Raw genomic sequence first — 16,492 nt, 5'->3', positions numbered from 1 at the left:
ACTTTGAAGACATTAAACATTTTCATTGATACATTTAAAACAATGAGTTTCACGACATGAATTGTGATAAATGGGAAAAATGAAAAACAACGACCAATATGTCTGTCTTCTGAAAAAAACGAAAAGAGGTTCGTGGCATCAAAAATTGTAATGACGTACAATTTAATGTTTTTCTATAATCAAATTATGGCTTTTCAATTACTTAATCACAAATAAAAATAAAATCCACCATTGTTCAACCAAGAACGCTATCCTTAATAAGTATCACATTTGGACCGACATCACATGCTCCAGAGATTCATAGCCATGTGGAAAGGATCTTATTTTCAATCCTTCTCAGACCTAAACAAAATGAAAATCTGTTTCAACTGAAGTGTGAGAGGCGTATAATTTATTGCGTGTATACTGTTATTTTATTATTATGGATCAATACCGAAAATTATCATATGTCTAATGGAAAAGTTAATTTTCAAAACTAGAAACTTTTACTTTCCTTATATGAATACTATGTATGAAATATATTAAAATTTTATTTGAAATTCGTGATCGAAATTATCTACAATTCTGAACCAAATGTCACATTCGATTCCTAGGTATATATTTACGTCATTGTCGAATATAAAAGAATCTACCTTCAGCCAGTCGATCTTTCTGCACGGAGAAAGTGATCCGAAACCATCCTGGATAAGGCGAAAACATCTCTTTTCCAGGACAAATATACAGACCGCCTTTAAGTAGTCTTTCAAATAAGGCTAACTCTTCTTCATATGTCTTTTTAGGAAGGAACTACGCAATGAAATAAAGATAAATATACTTGTAACCAATATTGCACAATAGAGAATGCTACAAAGCTGGGTAATGATATTATAGTCCAGCGGATTCGTGAAAAAAATGTACACATTTTGATAAAAGCATGGAACTTGGCACAAATATACTAAAGCATATAGGAAACAAAATAAGGACCCGGACCACCTCAGACTTTTTCAAAATATAGAAATGGCGGCCATTTTCCAAGATGGCCGCCGATTTATAAGAAAAAAATCTTCATCTCATATTCATGAATATTTATATGTTGGATATATTTAGTGTTATTTTTACTAAAGCTTTTCAGCACTTTAAAATAGGTAATAAAACATTGCTTTTAATTCCCATTAGTTGAATTATAATATTATGGCATTATAAAAGACATTTTCCAGTATGGTCACCAATTTTTGAGAAAAATTAACTTTGTCATAACATAATGCTTTTAATACCCATTAGATGACTCATGGCATTATAAAAGACATTTTCGAAGATGGCCGTCAATTTATAAGGAATAAGGAAACATCATTATATCATTTGTAATTGAGAATATGTGTGTTGTACCTTGACACATTTGGTATTAATTTTACTGATGGACATACGCATTTATTTAAGCATAAAAATAATTCTTTTATTCGTCTTAGGTTAACATGGCAGTCTCTTATAGATATTTTCCAAAATGGCCACTAGTTTATAAAAAAATAATCTGAAACGGAAGTTATATATATATATATATTAAACGCTAATATCCTTTATATATATATATATACTAAAGGTTAATATCCAGAACTTAGGAATAGATATTTGCAAAACTTTGGAAGTGAGATTTACATGAAAGATATGAATGATAAATGTGTTCAATATATTTCAATCTTTTAACTAGCTGTAACATCTGACATTGACTTCAAGATTAACATAGTATTATAAATGTTGTGATGGGTAGTAACAATCATTTCAAGATGCCCATTGGGTCGAGATTACAAGGTTAGAGTTTTATTGCATATGTTATGGAATGCTGCATGCCATATCAATATTGGATTATAAGTATTGTTTTTGGTATGGGCAAATATTTAAAGGTAAAAAGTAGATTTTTTAGAATTCATGGGGTCAATCTGTACTTTACTTTTCCTCTACAACTGACATTGATTTCTGTTTTGGTATACGCTATAGGGTCTTAAGATTACATTAAATGTTGTTCTGGATATGGGCAATCATTTTAGAGATTACACATATTATTTTTAGATTTTCATGAGCAAAATTGTACATGTAATGCGTGATTAAACTCTTTAAAGTCTTCAAAGGCTGAGCTTTGTACTGATCTCTGAGAACCTCTTGCAATCACATTTTAAAGACTTCGTCAAGACTTAGAGGCCTCTGTCAAAGTTGTCTAATGGGGGTACCCATCAAGTTCTCGTCAGTCTGTTATATCCCACACGTAACGCAGGATGTACATTGATTTTCTTATCTAGAAGTTTTTCTATGTAATGAACAGATTTAACCACTATAAATCTCTTTTAAACCATTATGCAAATGTAACAAGCCGTTCAATTAGAGGCATCTTTGGCTCCATAGCTTCTAATTTTAACTCGGGACACACATAGCTGAGCGTGCGGCCGAAATTCTACCACACTCCCCATTCAATGGTTTGTAAAGTTCCAGGCAATATAAATAAATCCACACTATGCGGTGTAACAATCCACAAATAAAGTCACAATAGTTTTCCCAATATACTCTAATATGGCATTGTACAATTCTTGATATGTCTAATTACAGGTCTCACTATAGTTCTGATTAGCCTTGGATAGCTGGAGTATATATAGCTAAACCCTAATTAAACCCTAATTCAAGAATATTGGAGAACTTTCTTCTTCTAGAAATACCTAACTAAAAATAGACAAACAGAACTTTCTGGAAATAGATCATTCTAGATCCCTACTTATTATCAACATAATTTACAAACATGTATGTTAAAACATGATAATATTCTAGAAAGTTCTATAACCTAGATTAATTATATGACCTAGGATGTATTGATGATATAGCTATAGGAGTTATCTCCCTTATCTAATAACTACATGTATTTAGTGCCATACGTAACACACACATACCCCCCCCCCCCCCCTCCCTTAAAGAAAAGAAAGTTTTCTTGAAAAGGAAACTACTTGAAATATCAAGTAACATTTAAATCCTTGATAAAGCATCAGCAAAGATATTATTTTTTCCTTTTATATGTTTGATGTCAAGATTGTACTCTTGCTAAGTCAGACTCCACCTGAGAATTCTTTGATTTTTGTTTTTCATTTACCAAATGAAAGTCAAAGGGTCGTGGTCGGTGAAGAACAACACAGGCACAACTGTAGTGCAAAGATACACATGAAATGGTTCAAGGCCAAAATCAATGCTAAACATTCTTTCTCAATGGTGGAATGATTTCTCTAATGTTTGTCAAAAAGTTTGAGAAATAACAAATTGGATGGTCAATTTGTTCAGAACCTTCTTGCATCAAATGAGCACCAACACCTACATCGCTGGCATGAACAAACGGTTTAAACTGTTATTAAAATCTCTAAAAGCTGTAAGAACTGGCGAGGTTGATAATATGGCTTTCAATTTCTCAAAGGCAGACTTACATTCGTCTGACCAGACAAAGACATTTTTCTTTAACAAAGCAGTAAGTGGAGCTGCTATAACAGAGAAATTCTGACAAAATTTTCTGTAGTATGCAGCCATACCAAGAAATTTCATCAGCTCTCTCCTGCTTCCAGGAGTTGGAAAATCTATAATTGCTTCTACTTTGGCCTGAACAGGTTTTACCAGTCATTGTCCTAAATAATCAACAGTTACATGACAAAATTCACATTTCAGTAAGTTTACAGTCAATTTCATGGTAGTGAGTCAATCCTTGGAATTGGATAAGAGTCTGTTTTATTGACAGAGTTTACTTTTCTGAAGTCAGTACATAACCGGTATGTCTTGTCTGGCTTTGGCACCAGAACACCATAGCTGTTAAAAGGACGTTAATAAATCAAACAAACAAACAAAGCACCAGAACACATGGGGAGTTCCATTCACTTTTACTTGGTTCAGTGATAACATGGTCCAACATGTATTGAATTTCTTTCATTAAATGTTCTTCTTTCAAAGGATTGACACGGTAAGGATGTTGCTTGACAGGTGGCGCATCGCCCACATCCACGTCGTGATATATAGCATCTGTTTCGCGGAAACGAATGTTTATAATCAAATATCAGATATTCCAGTTCATTTCGTTCTCTTTCCGATAGATTACATAGTTTCTTGCCCAAGTTTGCGAGCACATCTGAGTTCCGTAAGTTAACACCACAGTCTAAACTTACATCTTGTACACCACCATCTTAGTCTAATTTACAAATGTTTGCGGTACTTTACAAATGAGTTGCGCTTTGACAGAATCAAATAGAAACGCTATTTTGTGATAAACGTGATGAAACATTCGGTATATAAGCATCAAAAACGTCAGGAAATCGCATGTTTACAATGATTGTTACGCTTCGATTTTTAAATCGCCACTAACGCCTACTTCATAGCAGTAATACAACCATAAAACGTAATGATGGATCTAGAGGAATGGATGTGCGTGTTCGTTTTCAATTTCTCTCAAAATCTAGCCATGCTATGGAAAAATCGGCTCCTTATTTCTGCAGAAACATCACTTGCAACCGACACCAACGTTTTCGTTCTGATCGGCCGCCATCTTGAAGTGTCCACTCCAGATCGGGTACACCACAGTGAAAATAATGTCCAAAATATCTAGCTTGCAAAGGCTGCCCCGGTATTGGTAATAGAGTCAAAATTTTGTCACCTAGATCAAATCTTCTTGCACGGGCATCTTTATCATACCATGTTTTCATTTTGGTTTGAGTAACGGCCAAATTTTCTTTTACCAATTCACATGCCCTTGTCAACCTTTGCTTAAAGTTAGACACATACTCTAAGAGATTCACTCTAGAATCTTCGTCCAAAATTTTGTCTTTTTTCGAAATTTTTCGAAGAATTACGTACAGTGTGTCCAAACACATGTTCAAAAGGACTGAAACCAAGAGATTCTTGTACAGATTCTCTAACGCCAAACAACAACAAGTGTATACCTTCGTCCCAATCTCTATTGTTTTCAAAACAATAAGATCTCATCATATTCTTCAATGTCTGATGAAAACGGTCAAAAGCACCCCGAGTCTCTGGATGATAAGCACTAGACTTATATTGCTTATTCTGGAGCTTGTACATGACATGTTGAAAATTACCAGACAAAAAATTCGAACCTTAGTCGGATTGGACAGCTTTTGGAAGACCTACCAGTGTAAAGAATTTAACCGAATCTTGACGATATTATTGGCCTTCATATTTCTGAGTGGAATGGATTCAGGAAAGCGTGTGGAAGCACACATAATTTTAAATGATACTCATTCCCAGACTTAGTTTTGGTTAGAGAACCTACACAGACTATAATGATTCTACTAAATGGTTCCTCAAATGCTGGAATAGGGTACAAAGGTGCAACAGATTAGGTTTCCCTACCAACTGACAAGACCTACAAAAATCCGCCACATCCTGTTTCAACTTTGGCCAAAAGAAGTGATCTAAGATCCTGTTATAAGTCTTGGTCACACCTAGATGCCCTACCATAGGTACGACAAACTCAGAATACCTTGCCTATACCTACAACCTGTGGGACAACTATTTGATTGACAATCTTCCAGTCTTCCTCGGGAGACACATTCCGGGGGGACGTCACTTGCGCATCAACACACCTGACCTACGAAAGACTGGACTTTCTCAGCCTCTTCCTCACTCAAAGCCCGATTACACAATAAGGATATTTCAGGATCTTTTTCCTGTTCTACTATAAGCTCCTCTTTAGACAAAAATTATTTACTCATCATGTCAGACAAAGACGTACCCTTGTTTGGAACACTTCTATCGCTATCAACGTGTACAGGATTGCTCAAAAGATCACACTTGCCCCCAACATCCTCTGTATCATGCAAGAATTTCTAATGTACCTATCATTTACTCCCTTAAGGTAATGCTAATTATTACTAGGTATTTTTAATGAGCCTTATAGATGAATATATAATGTAAATGCATTTGCTATAATATCAATTGCTATATATATCTTCACTCTTAAGTTTCTTATCTTAGATTTTTTTTACTGAAAGATGCTGCCTAAGATTCATTAAACTGCAAATGGGCAAACGGGTCGTTCCATTCACTTTATGCTGTGTGATCAGCAGGAGCAGAAGAATCGTTTTTATTGACTATTATTGAATCGTCAAATGGCACCAATATGTCGCACGGATAAAGAGAAATCAATAGATAGTGTAATCTTAAGAAAAGATACAACATATATTAGGAAGTTTGATTCCCAAAGTGATCATGAAAAATAATCATCACATGCTCTTATGATATGAAAGGTTGCATTACTTATCTACACAGTAGGTAGTGAGAGTTTTTTTTTTAATTTTTATTATGAATTGAATTAACTATTTACATATCATAAATTAATTCTAATACTCCTGTATTAAGTAATATGTACGGCGGCCATATTGGAAAATGGTCGATATGACGTCATAGGCTATTTTTAGAAATGGCCTAGACTCTAAAAAGTTGTTTTGTAGTTGTATTCTTGATGTCAAATCAAATTTAACATATTTAAATCTTAAATGAATTTTGATAACTATAACTTGATGCTAAGATACGCGATAAGTAAAATGTATGTGGCGGACATATTGGAAAATGGCCGCCATGACGTCATAGGCTATTTTTAGAAATAGTCCAGATCCTTAAAAGTTTCCTTTGGTTGTATTTTTGATGTCAAATCAAATTTATAGGGACAATTCAGTGAGGTTTATTCTGTTACATAACCACGAAGCAAAATATGACATAAATGTATTGTTCTACATTTCTTATGAAGCATATAACAAGAAATATTGACAAATGTTACGACGTTGGTAAGTTTTTTGATTGATACCGTTGATATTCCAAATCGTTGATCAATACGTTTAAGCATTTAAAACATGTACGCTGTACCCATACCTGTACCAAAGTCACGCGCGTTCAACAAATACAATAACCAACCACTGATGAGTTGATGAAATTATTTTTAGACAAGACCATGCATCTAACAAGGTAATCACACTACTGTACGAGCGATATGAGTAGTTCTAGGCAAAAATTCCTTACTACACTGGCAAGGGCCAGGGTTCGGCATACAAGACATCCGACCAAAATGTGTAATGGCGGACAGTAAGCGAGTTAAATACATCACATACATTTCACTACAGTGGGCTTTTCTAGCGTATCACAGTAAAACCAACTAATCTAATTTCAATTAGAACTGGTTTGTTTCCGAAATATGTCCAAATTTTAATGTACTCTTAGACTGAAATTTACCTTTAACATATTTAAATCTTAAATGAATTTTGACAACTATGACTCGATGCTGTTGGAATGTACTGTAATAAGTTATATGTGTGACGGCCATATTGGAAAATGGCCGCCATGACATCATTATTAGATTATTTTTGGAAATGGCCCGGGTCCGAAAAAGTTTCCTTTGGATATATTATTGATGTCAAATCAAATTAATTATATTTAATCTTAATGAATTTTGATAACTATAACTTGATGCGAAGATATGCGATAAGTAAGATGTATGTTGCGGCCATATTAGAAAATGGCCGTTATGACATCATAGGGTATTTTTGGAAATGGCCCATATCCTAAAAAGTTACCTTTGGTTGTATTTTTTATGTCAAATCAAATTTATTATTTTTCAATCTAGAATAATTTTTGATAATTATGACTTGATCTTTAGGAATATAATAACTAATATGTGTGGCGGCCATATTGGAAAATGTGCCAAATTTCGTGCTTTTATCAAAAAGTACATAATTTGACCAAATTCCTGTACAAATCCGCTGGACTATTAAGTAATGTTACATTTGTAGTATATAGACCTGTGTTTGTTTGACTCCAACTAATGTCTTTTTAGGAAGGAACTACGATAGAAAATAAAGATAAATATACGTGTGTGCATGACAAATTATGTTATGTTTACATAACACTGAGGTGTTATCCACAGGTACAAGATATATAACTTTAACATTTCCATCTGCAAAGATGACGTGCCTTCCGGTCTATCAGAGTTACTTCCCTTCGTTTTACTCTGTCATGGAAAGAAACGAAGGGAAGTAATTCTAATATTTAAGAATGGGTGCCGAGGAATCGATACTCAAAAGAGTTGTCAACAAGCAATGCTTTGGTATATTTTAAACAGTAACACCATTTGTATCATGTTTGTAGATAGCTAAATATCAAATTTGTGTCATTTGATCATATCATGAAAATTGCCGTAACGACCACCCTTTATAAAGTCATATCACAATAAAGGGTGTTTATAGCGTAAAAACTACATGGTTTTGTGATAAGGTTATTCTATAGACTGGTTTGACTCTATATCCAATACTAACAGAACATCCATATGGTTGATACAGTCTATATCTATTGAATCATTATTACACATACAAACCTTGGTAAGGTTTACCCAAATGAATCCACCTGCTGAGCCGCAGTAGAAAGGTATACTATGTCTTTTCAACCAACCACGTATAAACTCTAGATTTTCCTGTAAACGCTTTCGATAGGTTGGCAGGTATACTCTGTCAAGCCACTCTAAGCAGAAAAAATATCAGAATGAATGACATAAAAAATCAACATTTAAGTTACTTAATTGTAGATTTTTTTTCACACACGTCGTCTTATATCAAAATATATAAATTACCTTTATGGCAATAATAGGATATCCTTTAAAAACATAATTTTAATTAATGCTATAACAAAATAAAATAAATCACGAGATTTTAATAAACCCACATTATCGGTCACAAAATATAATTTATAATGGTAATGAACTAAGATGTAGTATTTATCGGGAAAAAACAAATCCTTGCTTTCATACCAGTGTCAGAAATAATGGCGTTTAACATAATTTGAGTAGGTGCTGAGATTGTGCCATACGCTGATGATTTTCTGAGGTGATTTATTAACCGGGCGTTCTTGCTGTATAGCATCCCACATCTGAAGCCCGACAGAGACAGATCCTGTCGAAAAACAATACGCATGGTAAACGACATCCTCGATATTCAAGTGGTTACTATTTATATTGTCATATCCACCCCTGGATTATGCCATTGCAACACTGAATGCTCTGTGTGAGACAACAGATAAAACAGGTAGATTGGTACTTTAATCAAAATAATCGAATAACGGTATACTGTATGACTTTGGAATTCAGAGACACTCTATGTAAATCTTCAAAGATCGTCTCTGTAGGCCTATCATTGCTGAATTTTTCTTCCTAAAATGCCATCAGTTTTGCTGCTATGACATTGTCCAGTGGTGGATATAACGACAGTGATAGTAACCCATGTCGAGGATGAGTAAACGGTAATACATTGTAATCAATTATTTTGATATCCATTTACTACACTGAATGATTACATTCTAGCGTAACCACCAAAACTGTGTGGTAGTAATTTATAAAGTATTTTAAGGGAAAAATATTGTATGGAAATAGACAGCTTTTATCGATTATCAATTTGATGTAAAACATTATCGGCAGTACTGTAGAAGAAATGTTAGTAATTGTTTCAGAACATATACAATAAATATTACCTCTTATTGGAATACGTTATTGAGAAAATGCCGTGACCACTTTACCTTGCTGAATCCCCACATGAAATGTGTCCGACTTGGATCCGGTATATCACACTGGAGGACACTGGTAAATTTCGTTTTTTCGTGACATGACAGGGCGAAGATTTCGTCCACTAAGATATGGATTTTCTTTCTAAATATAAGTTTATAATGAATGTTGTTTGTTTATATTTGTGACTTTTACATGAATTTCGTTTTTGGGGAAAAAAAAACCACCATTTAATGGCTATACATACAAGGACGTTCGTGGTTGTCAAAATATATGTGTATGACGTCTTCAAAGATCCGAAGGATACTATCTACATACTGCATGTAGTACACTCAACTCTTCAAGGAAGCTGCTGTGGATGCTTTTAAAGTTTATAAATATATGCTTGAATTCATTAACACAAACAAAACAAATATCAAACGTAAAATATTATACACATGTATTACGTTATAAATGCCTTTAAATATTAAGCACAGATGCCTAAGGTGGAGAGCAATATCAAATTTAAGGCACCTGACTGTGGAACGATATAAGACGTTATTTAGACATTGCAATCATGTGATTATATTGATTGATAGTCAAGTTAAAGGACGCCTAAGGTGTACTTGGTCTTCAAATAACTGTTATACAGAATACCTGGCACAGAACTTCAGCAGAGTGCCCACTTCTTGTTTGCTGTAAACCTTCCCTGTGGGGTTCTGAGGATTGCACAATATTAGTCCTCTTACATTGTGGCCCTGTAAGATTATTAAAGTTTTATAAAAGTTACAAAACGAAGCATTTTAGAAGCATTCCGATTGTATCTCAAAATATTATTATTATGTCTTTGCATATTGCAGAGTTGCCTGCCCTTGCGGGTATGTATTAATTGTGACGCCATTATTTTCTGCGTCGTTTTCTCTGAAAGTAAAACGTTACGCTCGCACATACATTACATGACAATCGATACCTACCCACAAGAGCCGATAACCCTGTAATATGCATATACAGATTATCTATAGATAACAAGAATTATGTAACAAACATTTGAAATAATTATATGTAATACGTTTTCCATGAAAATGCGCTCGCCTTGTAAATTTGTAAAACAAGAAAACTATTACCAATTTTTAACTCAAATGATATATTTATTATAAGATGTAGCTGACCAACCTCATCTATAGCTTTGCGGTAATATTTTTCAATGACGTTAAGATGGAATTCGGCCGCATCTCCTTTATCACGCTCCTGTAAGAAAATTACATAGTCTCGTGATATTATGTGAATATAATATGAAAGACATCATCGATACTCCAGGGGTTACTATCACTGACGATCTATCCATTCATGGACTATCTTATAATAGAACTGGAGACGACAAAAGAAGACACGGGTAATCTGATATTTGATGTACATCAAAGGAATGGTAATACGATACATTGTGGTTGACTGTGTTGATTTAAAGTTGTTCGTCGCTCTCTCAGTCTTCAAAGTCTCTGCAGGGCTGTGATGGCCAGTGCTATTCTCCTAAACTGCCTCCACTTCTACTATGAAGATAGCCAAGGGTTAGTAACAACATCAGTGATTGTAACTCCTGAACTATCGGGTATGCATGAATTTGTAGTCAACTTTACACATAAGTAATAAGTAGTATTCAATAAAAGTATAGCTGGAAAAAACACACACAAATATATATATTCTCCAGCAGCAAATATTATGTGTCAGTGAAGTTAAGCTTCTGCGAATCTTAAACATGGACCTTCAATTTTGAACTAATATCGTGACTCATTTTCTAATCCGCTAATACTCCAATTACTGTTTTCGTTTACCATATATTTTAACATATACAAAAGGTACTTGACATGTTAAAACGCTATTATTGTTATGCTATCTTATGTACTTTTGCTATCTAATACCTCAAACATTGGAACTTCGTAGAAACGGACTCCGGCTACATCTTCTATGTCGTTACGGAAACGGCCGAATGAGGGCGTAACGCATAGAATGGTGTCTAGGAAGGGATAGAAATAATCAAAACATTACTTATTCATTTCAGTTTTTAAAACACGATTAAAAATATAATTGAAAACGTTATCCAACATAATATCACGAATACGATGTCATCATTATGATGTATCAGAGTTACTTCCCTTTTTCACTCTGTCAGTAAGGAGTGAAATGAAGAAAATAATTCCAAAAGATCAGAATGAGATGTTTTCAAAAAGGCCATGTATCTAATTGGAAACAATTCGAATAAAACTGTGTTAAAGTTCACAGGTATTAAAGTAAATATGTTCATAGTATGAAATTCCACAATGACCAAAATTCTAAAATATGTTTGCATCAATAAACAATCTGATTGAAATTACAATTCTATAAGTACTTCCCGATATAAGCACACGAATATATTGTGCTCGATTTATCAAAATTAGGAAATTATTTATAACTAGTAGGCCATGGGCTAGGAGGGTCCCACATGCAATCCCCCTCCCCCCCCAAAAAAAAAACACCTCTCGAATTTCATTAAAATTTGAAAAATAGTCATAACATTGACATTTTCAACCGAAGTAGACAAATGAGGTATCAAAATGACCACAATTGAACAACAAATACATATCAGGACCAAAAAATTCAATATATGTAGTGATTTCTACGAAGGAAATGAAAAAAATCTTATTTTAAGCTCAAAAATGGTGTTGTTCAATTGTGGTCATTTTGATACCTTATTTGTCTACTTCGGTTAAAAATGTCAATGTTATGACTATTTTTCAATTTTTAGTGAAATTCGACATGGCGGCCATCTTTATGACGTCATAACCGGAAGTTCATCCCAACTTATGCAATGTTAACATTTTGATTTGTGATCAGTGGGTCATAAGGGTTCAGTAAAAATATGGTTCGGAGGTTTATGGGGGGATGCATGTGGAACCCTTCTAGCCCATGGCCTATAGTATCTTGATAATATTACGTTTTGCGATTATATAACCTTTGAACTTCAACTACGTTTTCCCATGTAATTTAATTTCCTCTTCTTATATGTACGAGGTAAATGTTTCAAGTCCAAGTAAGGCTATGAATTCGAAATGCTAGAAATAAGCATATGACCTACCACCTTCATCACCGATCGCTAATGCTGCAGCATTGAGAATACCTGTAACACCATCTTGTAGAACAATCTGAAAACGACAGCCACACTACCTCATTACATTGTATGCATATAACATCTTCTCGTTATGCAATTTGATTTCATTCTCAATAATCAGAAAGAGCTTTCAATATGTTAATGCTTATAAAATATCATTCATGTTTGTCCATGTCTTTGAATGATTTTCACAAAGAAAGACACCTACTAGTTGCATCAATAGAGGTATACATTAGTATCCGTAATCTGTTTTAATGTAAAGAAATAAAATACATGTAGTAGCATTTGTTATTACTTTTTGTTCGTGGTTTGCTTTGGAAGTAAAAATATTTACATATAAGTACTTAAATATTTAAGTAAAACCAATTATCATAACAATGAAACAGGTGTATACATCAGTATAATGACAACTTGACCGTTCATCAACTTTTCATCTTAAGTCAAAAATAAATTAAAAATAATTGAAGACAAAAATCGTTAACCTCCTGTGGATCAAGTGGCTTCGGTAAATCCAACTTCCTTGCTAAAAACGTTCCTATGTTTCGACGCAGACTATAATAAAAATGAATAAAATTAGACTCAATGTGATTTACAGTAAAATGTTTATTTAAAGTTGTATTTCTTGCAATTTTCACCATCACAAACTCTCATAAAACATACAATGTGTGAATGTGGATGCTTATATATGATGGTTCAGATCCATCAAAGCACCAAAATACTATTGACATAGCGGTAAATGTGGCATGAAATATCACACGTTTTGAAAGATCCACCAGTCAACGCCATGTTTCAAACTATCGGGTAATATCGGAAAAACCGAGTTGCATCACGGGACCGACATCGGCGATACCCGTAAAGATAGGAATCTCTAATATTTCAATTTATTTGTTGAATAATTTTGCGAATGCGGACTATACAAAAGTCGGTAAATATCGAAAGTTTAAAACTTAGGGAGACGGAGAAAAACATCTTTAAGCGATGTAGGGAGACGGAGAAAAACATCTTTAAGCGATGTACAAATTTTCTTGTTATTTCGCGAGATAGCTAGAACACGAATTCAAATGTTACTCGAATAATCGTAAAATCAAAAACATGTATGTGAATACACGATTTTTTTATATCAGTCCTTGATCGGGAATTTGTGTAATGGCAATTAATAACGAAGACGAGAAAAATTGTATACGCGAAGATAAAGTGCTTTACATCTTAAAGGACTACATAGTGTTTCAATACATTATTGTGGAGAATTCAGTACTTTTGATGCTACATATAAATTTGAAAACGTGAAATAACAATTAATAGTAATATAAGATGGCGTCTGACTTACAATTCGAATCCCGAAAAGTTGCAATAGTATAATGACATTTTATCTGCAATTAAAGGTGCTAATTCTCCAATCTGCAATTCAAAAGAAAATTGGTTTGGGGCCCGAAACATTTTATGTAAATATGATATAATGTTTAACATAATGCATTCGTGTTTTAAAGTTAATCAATTAAAGGCAATCACAAGCAATGTGGCGTTTTCCACATTACTGACTGATAAGCCGTTTGGTGTGCAGTTTGACCTATTAAATAAACGAAGTAATAAATTAGTGTTCAATATTTGAAAACAGACAAAGTAAACAAAAAATACTCCTATGAAAAAAACCCAATCAAAAAACGATTACTTATATATAGAGTTTCATACAAGAGTGACTATGTGGAATTTTATCAAACGAGTTAAATAATTCGATATGCCACGTGCCTTTACGCGAGTGGTATATCAGATTATTTAACGAATATGATAAATTTCATATCACATAGTCACGAGTGTAAGATTCTAAAAACTTTTAAGTTTCGTCTCTATATAAAACAAAAGTAATCTAGCTCAAATGTGACGTTTCCGTCTACTTAGACAATCATGCGACGTCATATATAGATTATGACATCAAGAATACCTGTGACGTCACAATAGTGTTATTGCACGTGTCTTACAATATTTATGACATAAACTGATACTTGGTATACTGCCTAAAAGATTGGTGTGTTCTCAAAGTTTTTGAAGTGTTTGTTCAATCGGTGACTATAACTTCAAGCAGTTCTACCTATTAGAACGATAACGAACCCTTGTCTATCGCTTATCTGATGACATCACATCTAACCCTCATTTAGCATCTGGATAAGCAGTCTTAACCTATATATAGTCGACAGAAGTCAAAACATTACGTAATAAAACAAAAAATGACATTTGCTCTTTTGGGAAATCAAAAATATCATTATCACTATGTCAACGATAAGCTTTAAAACTAATATAAAATAACTAAACATTAGGTAAACTGTTAAACTTGTAAGTCGATACAAAATGAGAAATAAATAGATAATGACATATCGATCAATTCACTGCAAAGGAATTTTGTGATTTTTTAAGTACGATGAACTTTATAATAATATACGAGCGGAATGTATTTTGATATATCAGAGTTACTTCCCTTCGTTTCACTCCGTCAGCACTGACGGAGTAAAACAAAGGCAAGTAACTCTGTTAAATCAAAAGGAACAGAAAAAAGCAGGAAAATGGACTTGACCGGATATTCAACTTTGATAGAAGAAAAAACCCTAATCTAAAGCAGTTTTTATACGTGGGAAACATGAAGAGCAACATGCCAAAAAGTATATTATTTACCTTTTTAATCCATAAGTCTTCGCACGTTTTGTTCTCCACCGTTCCAAGGTTGACTATGCCCTAGAACCCAGTGTTGGAATAAACACCTGTTACCTGTTGTTTCATTATTGGTATCATCACAAATATAATGCAAGCATAACAAATGATACATACATAATGTATTTAAATTTACTGTGCGGTAAAATGGGTACACATGATCAAACAGAGGCAACATGCAGTGGTCTTCAACCTTATTTTAGATTTTTTTTACATTATCATCTGTAATTGTAAAGTGTTTTGTTCAACAGGTACTCATCTAAACGTACACATAGTATTAGAAACAAGGATTTTTACATTTCTTTCAAGCGGCATGCTGGTTTATCAACACTTTTTGGTAGGTTTCCGAAGAAATATCAACAGGTAAAATATTTGAGCAGTTATGGCATATACAACTATAATATGGTACACATATTTCTATTGGTTAGATCTATCAGATTATCATCGAAAGAAGTAGGTCTTATTGCTTAAATAACATGATCATACATATAATAGTTCCCTGAAAAATAAAACTTACGTAATTGAGGTCAAAACGTCAACATGCAAATAATGTTTATCAAAATAAATTGATTAAGCTAATACTTAACTTACCTTCGGATTATCTATCGGGTTGTAGGCATTTCCAAGTGCTTGAAGAAGGTAACTCCCTAGAAAATCTGTGGTCTCCAATGCTCTGTCAGCACGTTTAGACAACATACCCGCCATATTGTTAGGTAAACTCTATCTTATGTGATGGTACTTACATACGCAGAATTCTGGTTTTAATAATATCCTTATCTGGGAAATGTGCAGATCTCTTGCATGCACTTTAATCGTACATTCCTGGCGTACTGTGTATGATGATGTCAGAATGATAAATACCAGGATGAAAGTTCACGAATTAGGCGGATATAACCGGTGATTTTGTTTTACGTTATCATGACGTAAGTGTTATCGTGCTAATCAATACTCATATGACTCATTTTTTGGACATTATCTTTGATATTGAGATCGGTTAAAAACCTCAATGTTTGTATATATCACTTATGTATTTGTAACAGGAGTGGAGAAATTAATTGGCTAGACCGGCGCTCGAACCTGGGACCTCTGAACAATAGTTCGACCCAGTTCAATCCCCTTACATT

At 33.7% G+C, this 16,492-nt stretch overlaps 1 protein-coding gene across 2 annotated transcripts; it reads right to left on the bottom strand.

Annotated features, from left to right (window-relative positions):
• Positions 1 to 83: 83 nt before the first annotated feature.
• On the bottom strand, positions 84 to 16,481 carry LOC138304637 (1-aminocyclopropane-1-carboxylate synthase-like protein 1). 2 transcript variants are annotated; one of them, XM_069244808.1, is made up of 13 exons: positions 15,960 to 16,480; positions 15,333 to 15,392; positions 13,996 to 14,066; positions 13,151 to 13,220; positions 12,636 to 12,702; positions 11,443 to 11,537; positions 10,700 to 10,774; positions 10,184 to 10,284; positions 9,562 to 9,691; positions 8,801 to 8,942; positions 8,372 to 8,514; positions 633 to 786; positions 84 to 342 (listed from the first exon to the last, which is right to left on the bottom strand). In XM_069244808.1, the coding sequence occupies exons 1-13, from the start codon at positions 16,071 to 16,073 to the stop codon at positions 299 to 301; spliced, it is 1,266 nt and encodes a 421-aa protein (XP_069100909.1). In that variant the 5' UTR covers positions 16,074 to 16,480; the 3' UTR covers positions 84 to 298. The 2 variants fall into 2 exon arrangements, with proteins under 2 accessions (XP_069100909.1, XP_069100910.1); XM_069244809.1 differs by lacking the exons at positions 13,151 to 13,220; positions 13,996 to 14,066 and having other exon boundaries at positions 15,960 to 16,481.
• Between the last annotated feature and the right edge of the window lie 11 nt (positions 16,482 to 16,492).

The sequence above is a fragment of the Argopecten irradians genome, chromosome 12 (assembly GCF_041381155.1).
Source record: "Argopecten irradians isolate NY chromosome 12, Ai_NY, whole genome shotgun sequence".
NCBI lineage: Eukaryota > Metazoa > Mollusca > Bivalvia > Pectinida > Pectinidae > Argopecten > Argopecten irradians.
Note: the sequence above shows the minus strand (reverse complement) of the source record. Positions and strands in the feature narration are given on the sequence as shown.

Coding starts and splice junctions, on each gene's coding strand:
- LOC138304637 (XM_069244808.1), bottom strand. CDS start 16,073: ATGGCGGGTATGTTGTCTAAACGTGCTGACAGAGCATTGGAGACCACA. Junction 15,393..15,959: donor ACCCGATAGATAATCCGAAG/GTAAGTTAAGTA, acceptor ACTGGGTTCTAG/GGCATAGTCAACCTTGGAAC. Junction 12,703..13,150: donor AGCCACTTGATCCACAGGAG/GTTAACGATTTT, acceptor TGTCGTTTTCAG/ATTGTTCTACAAGATGGTGT.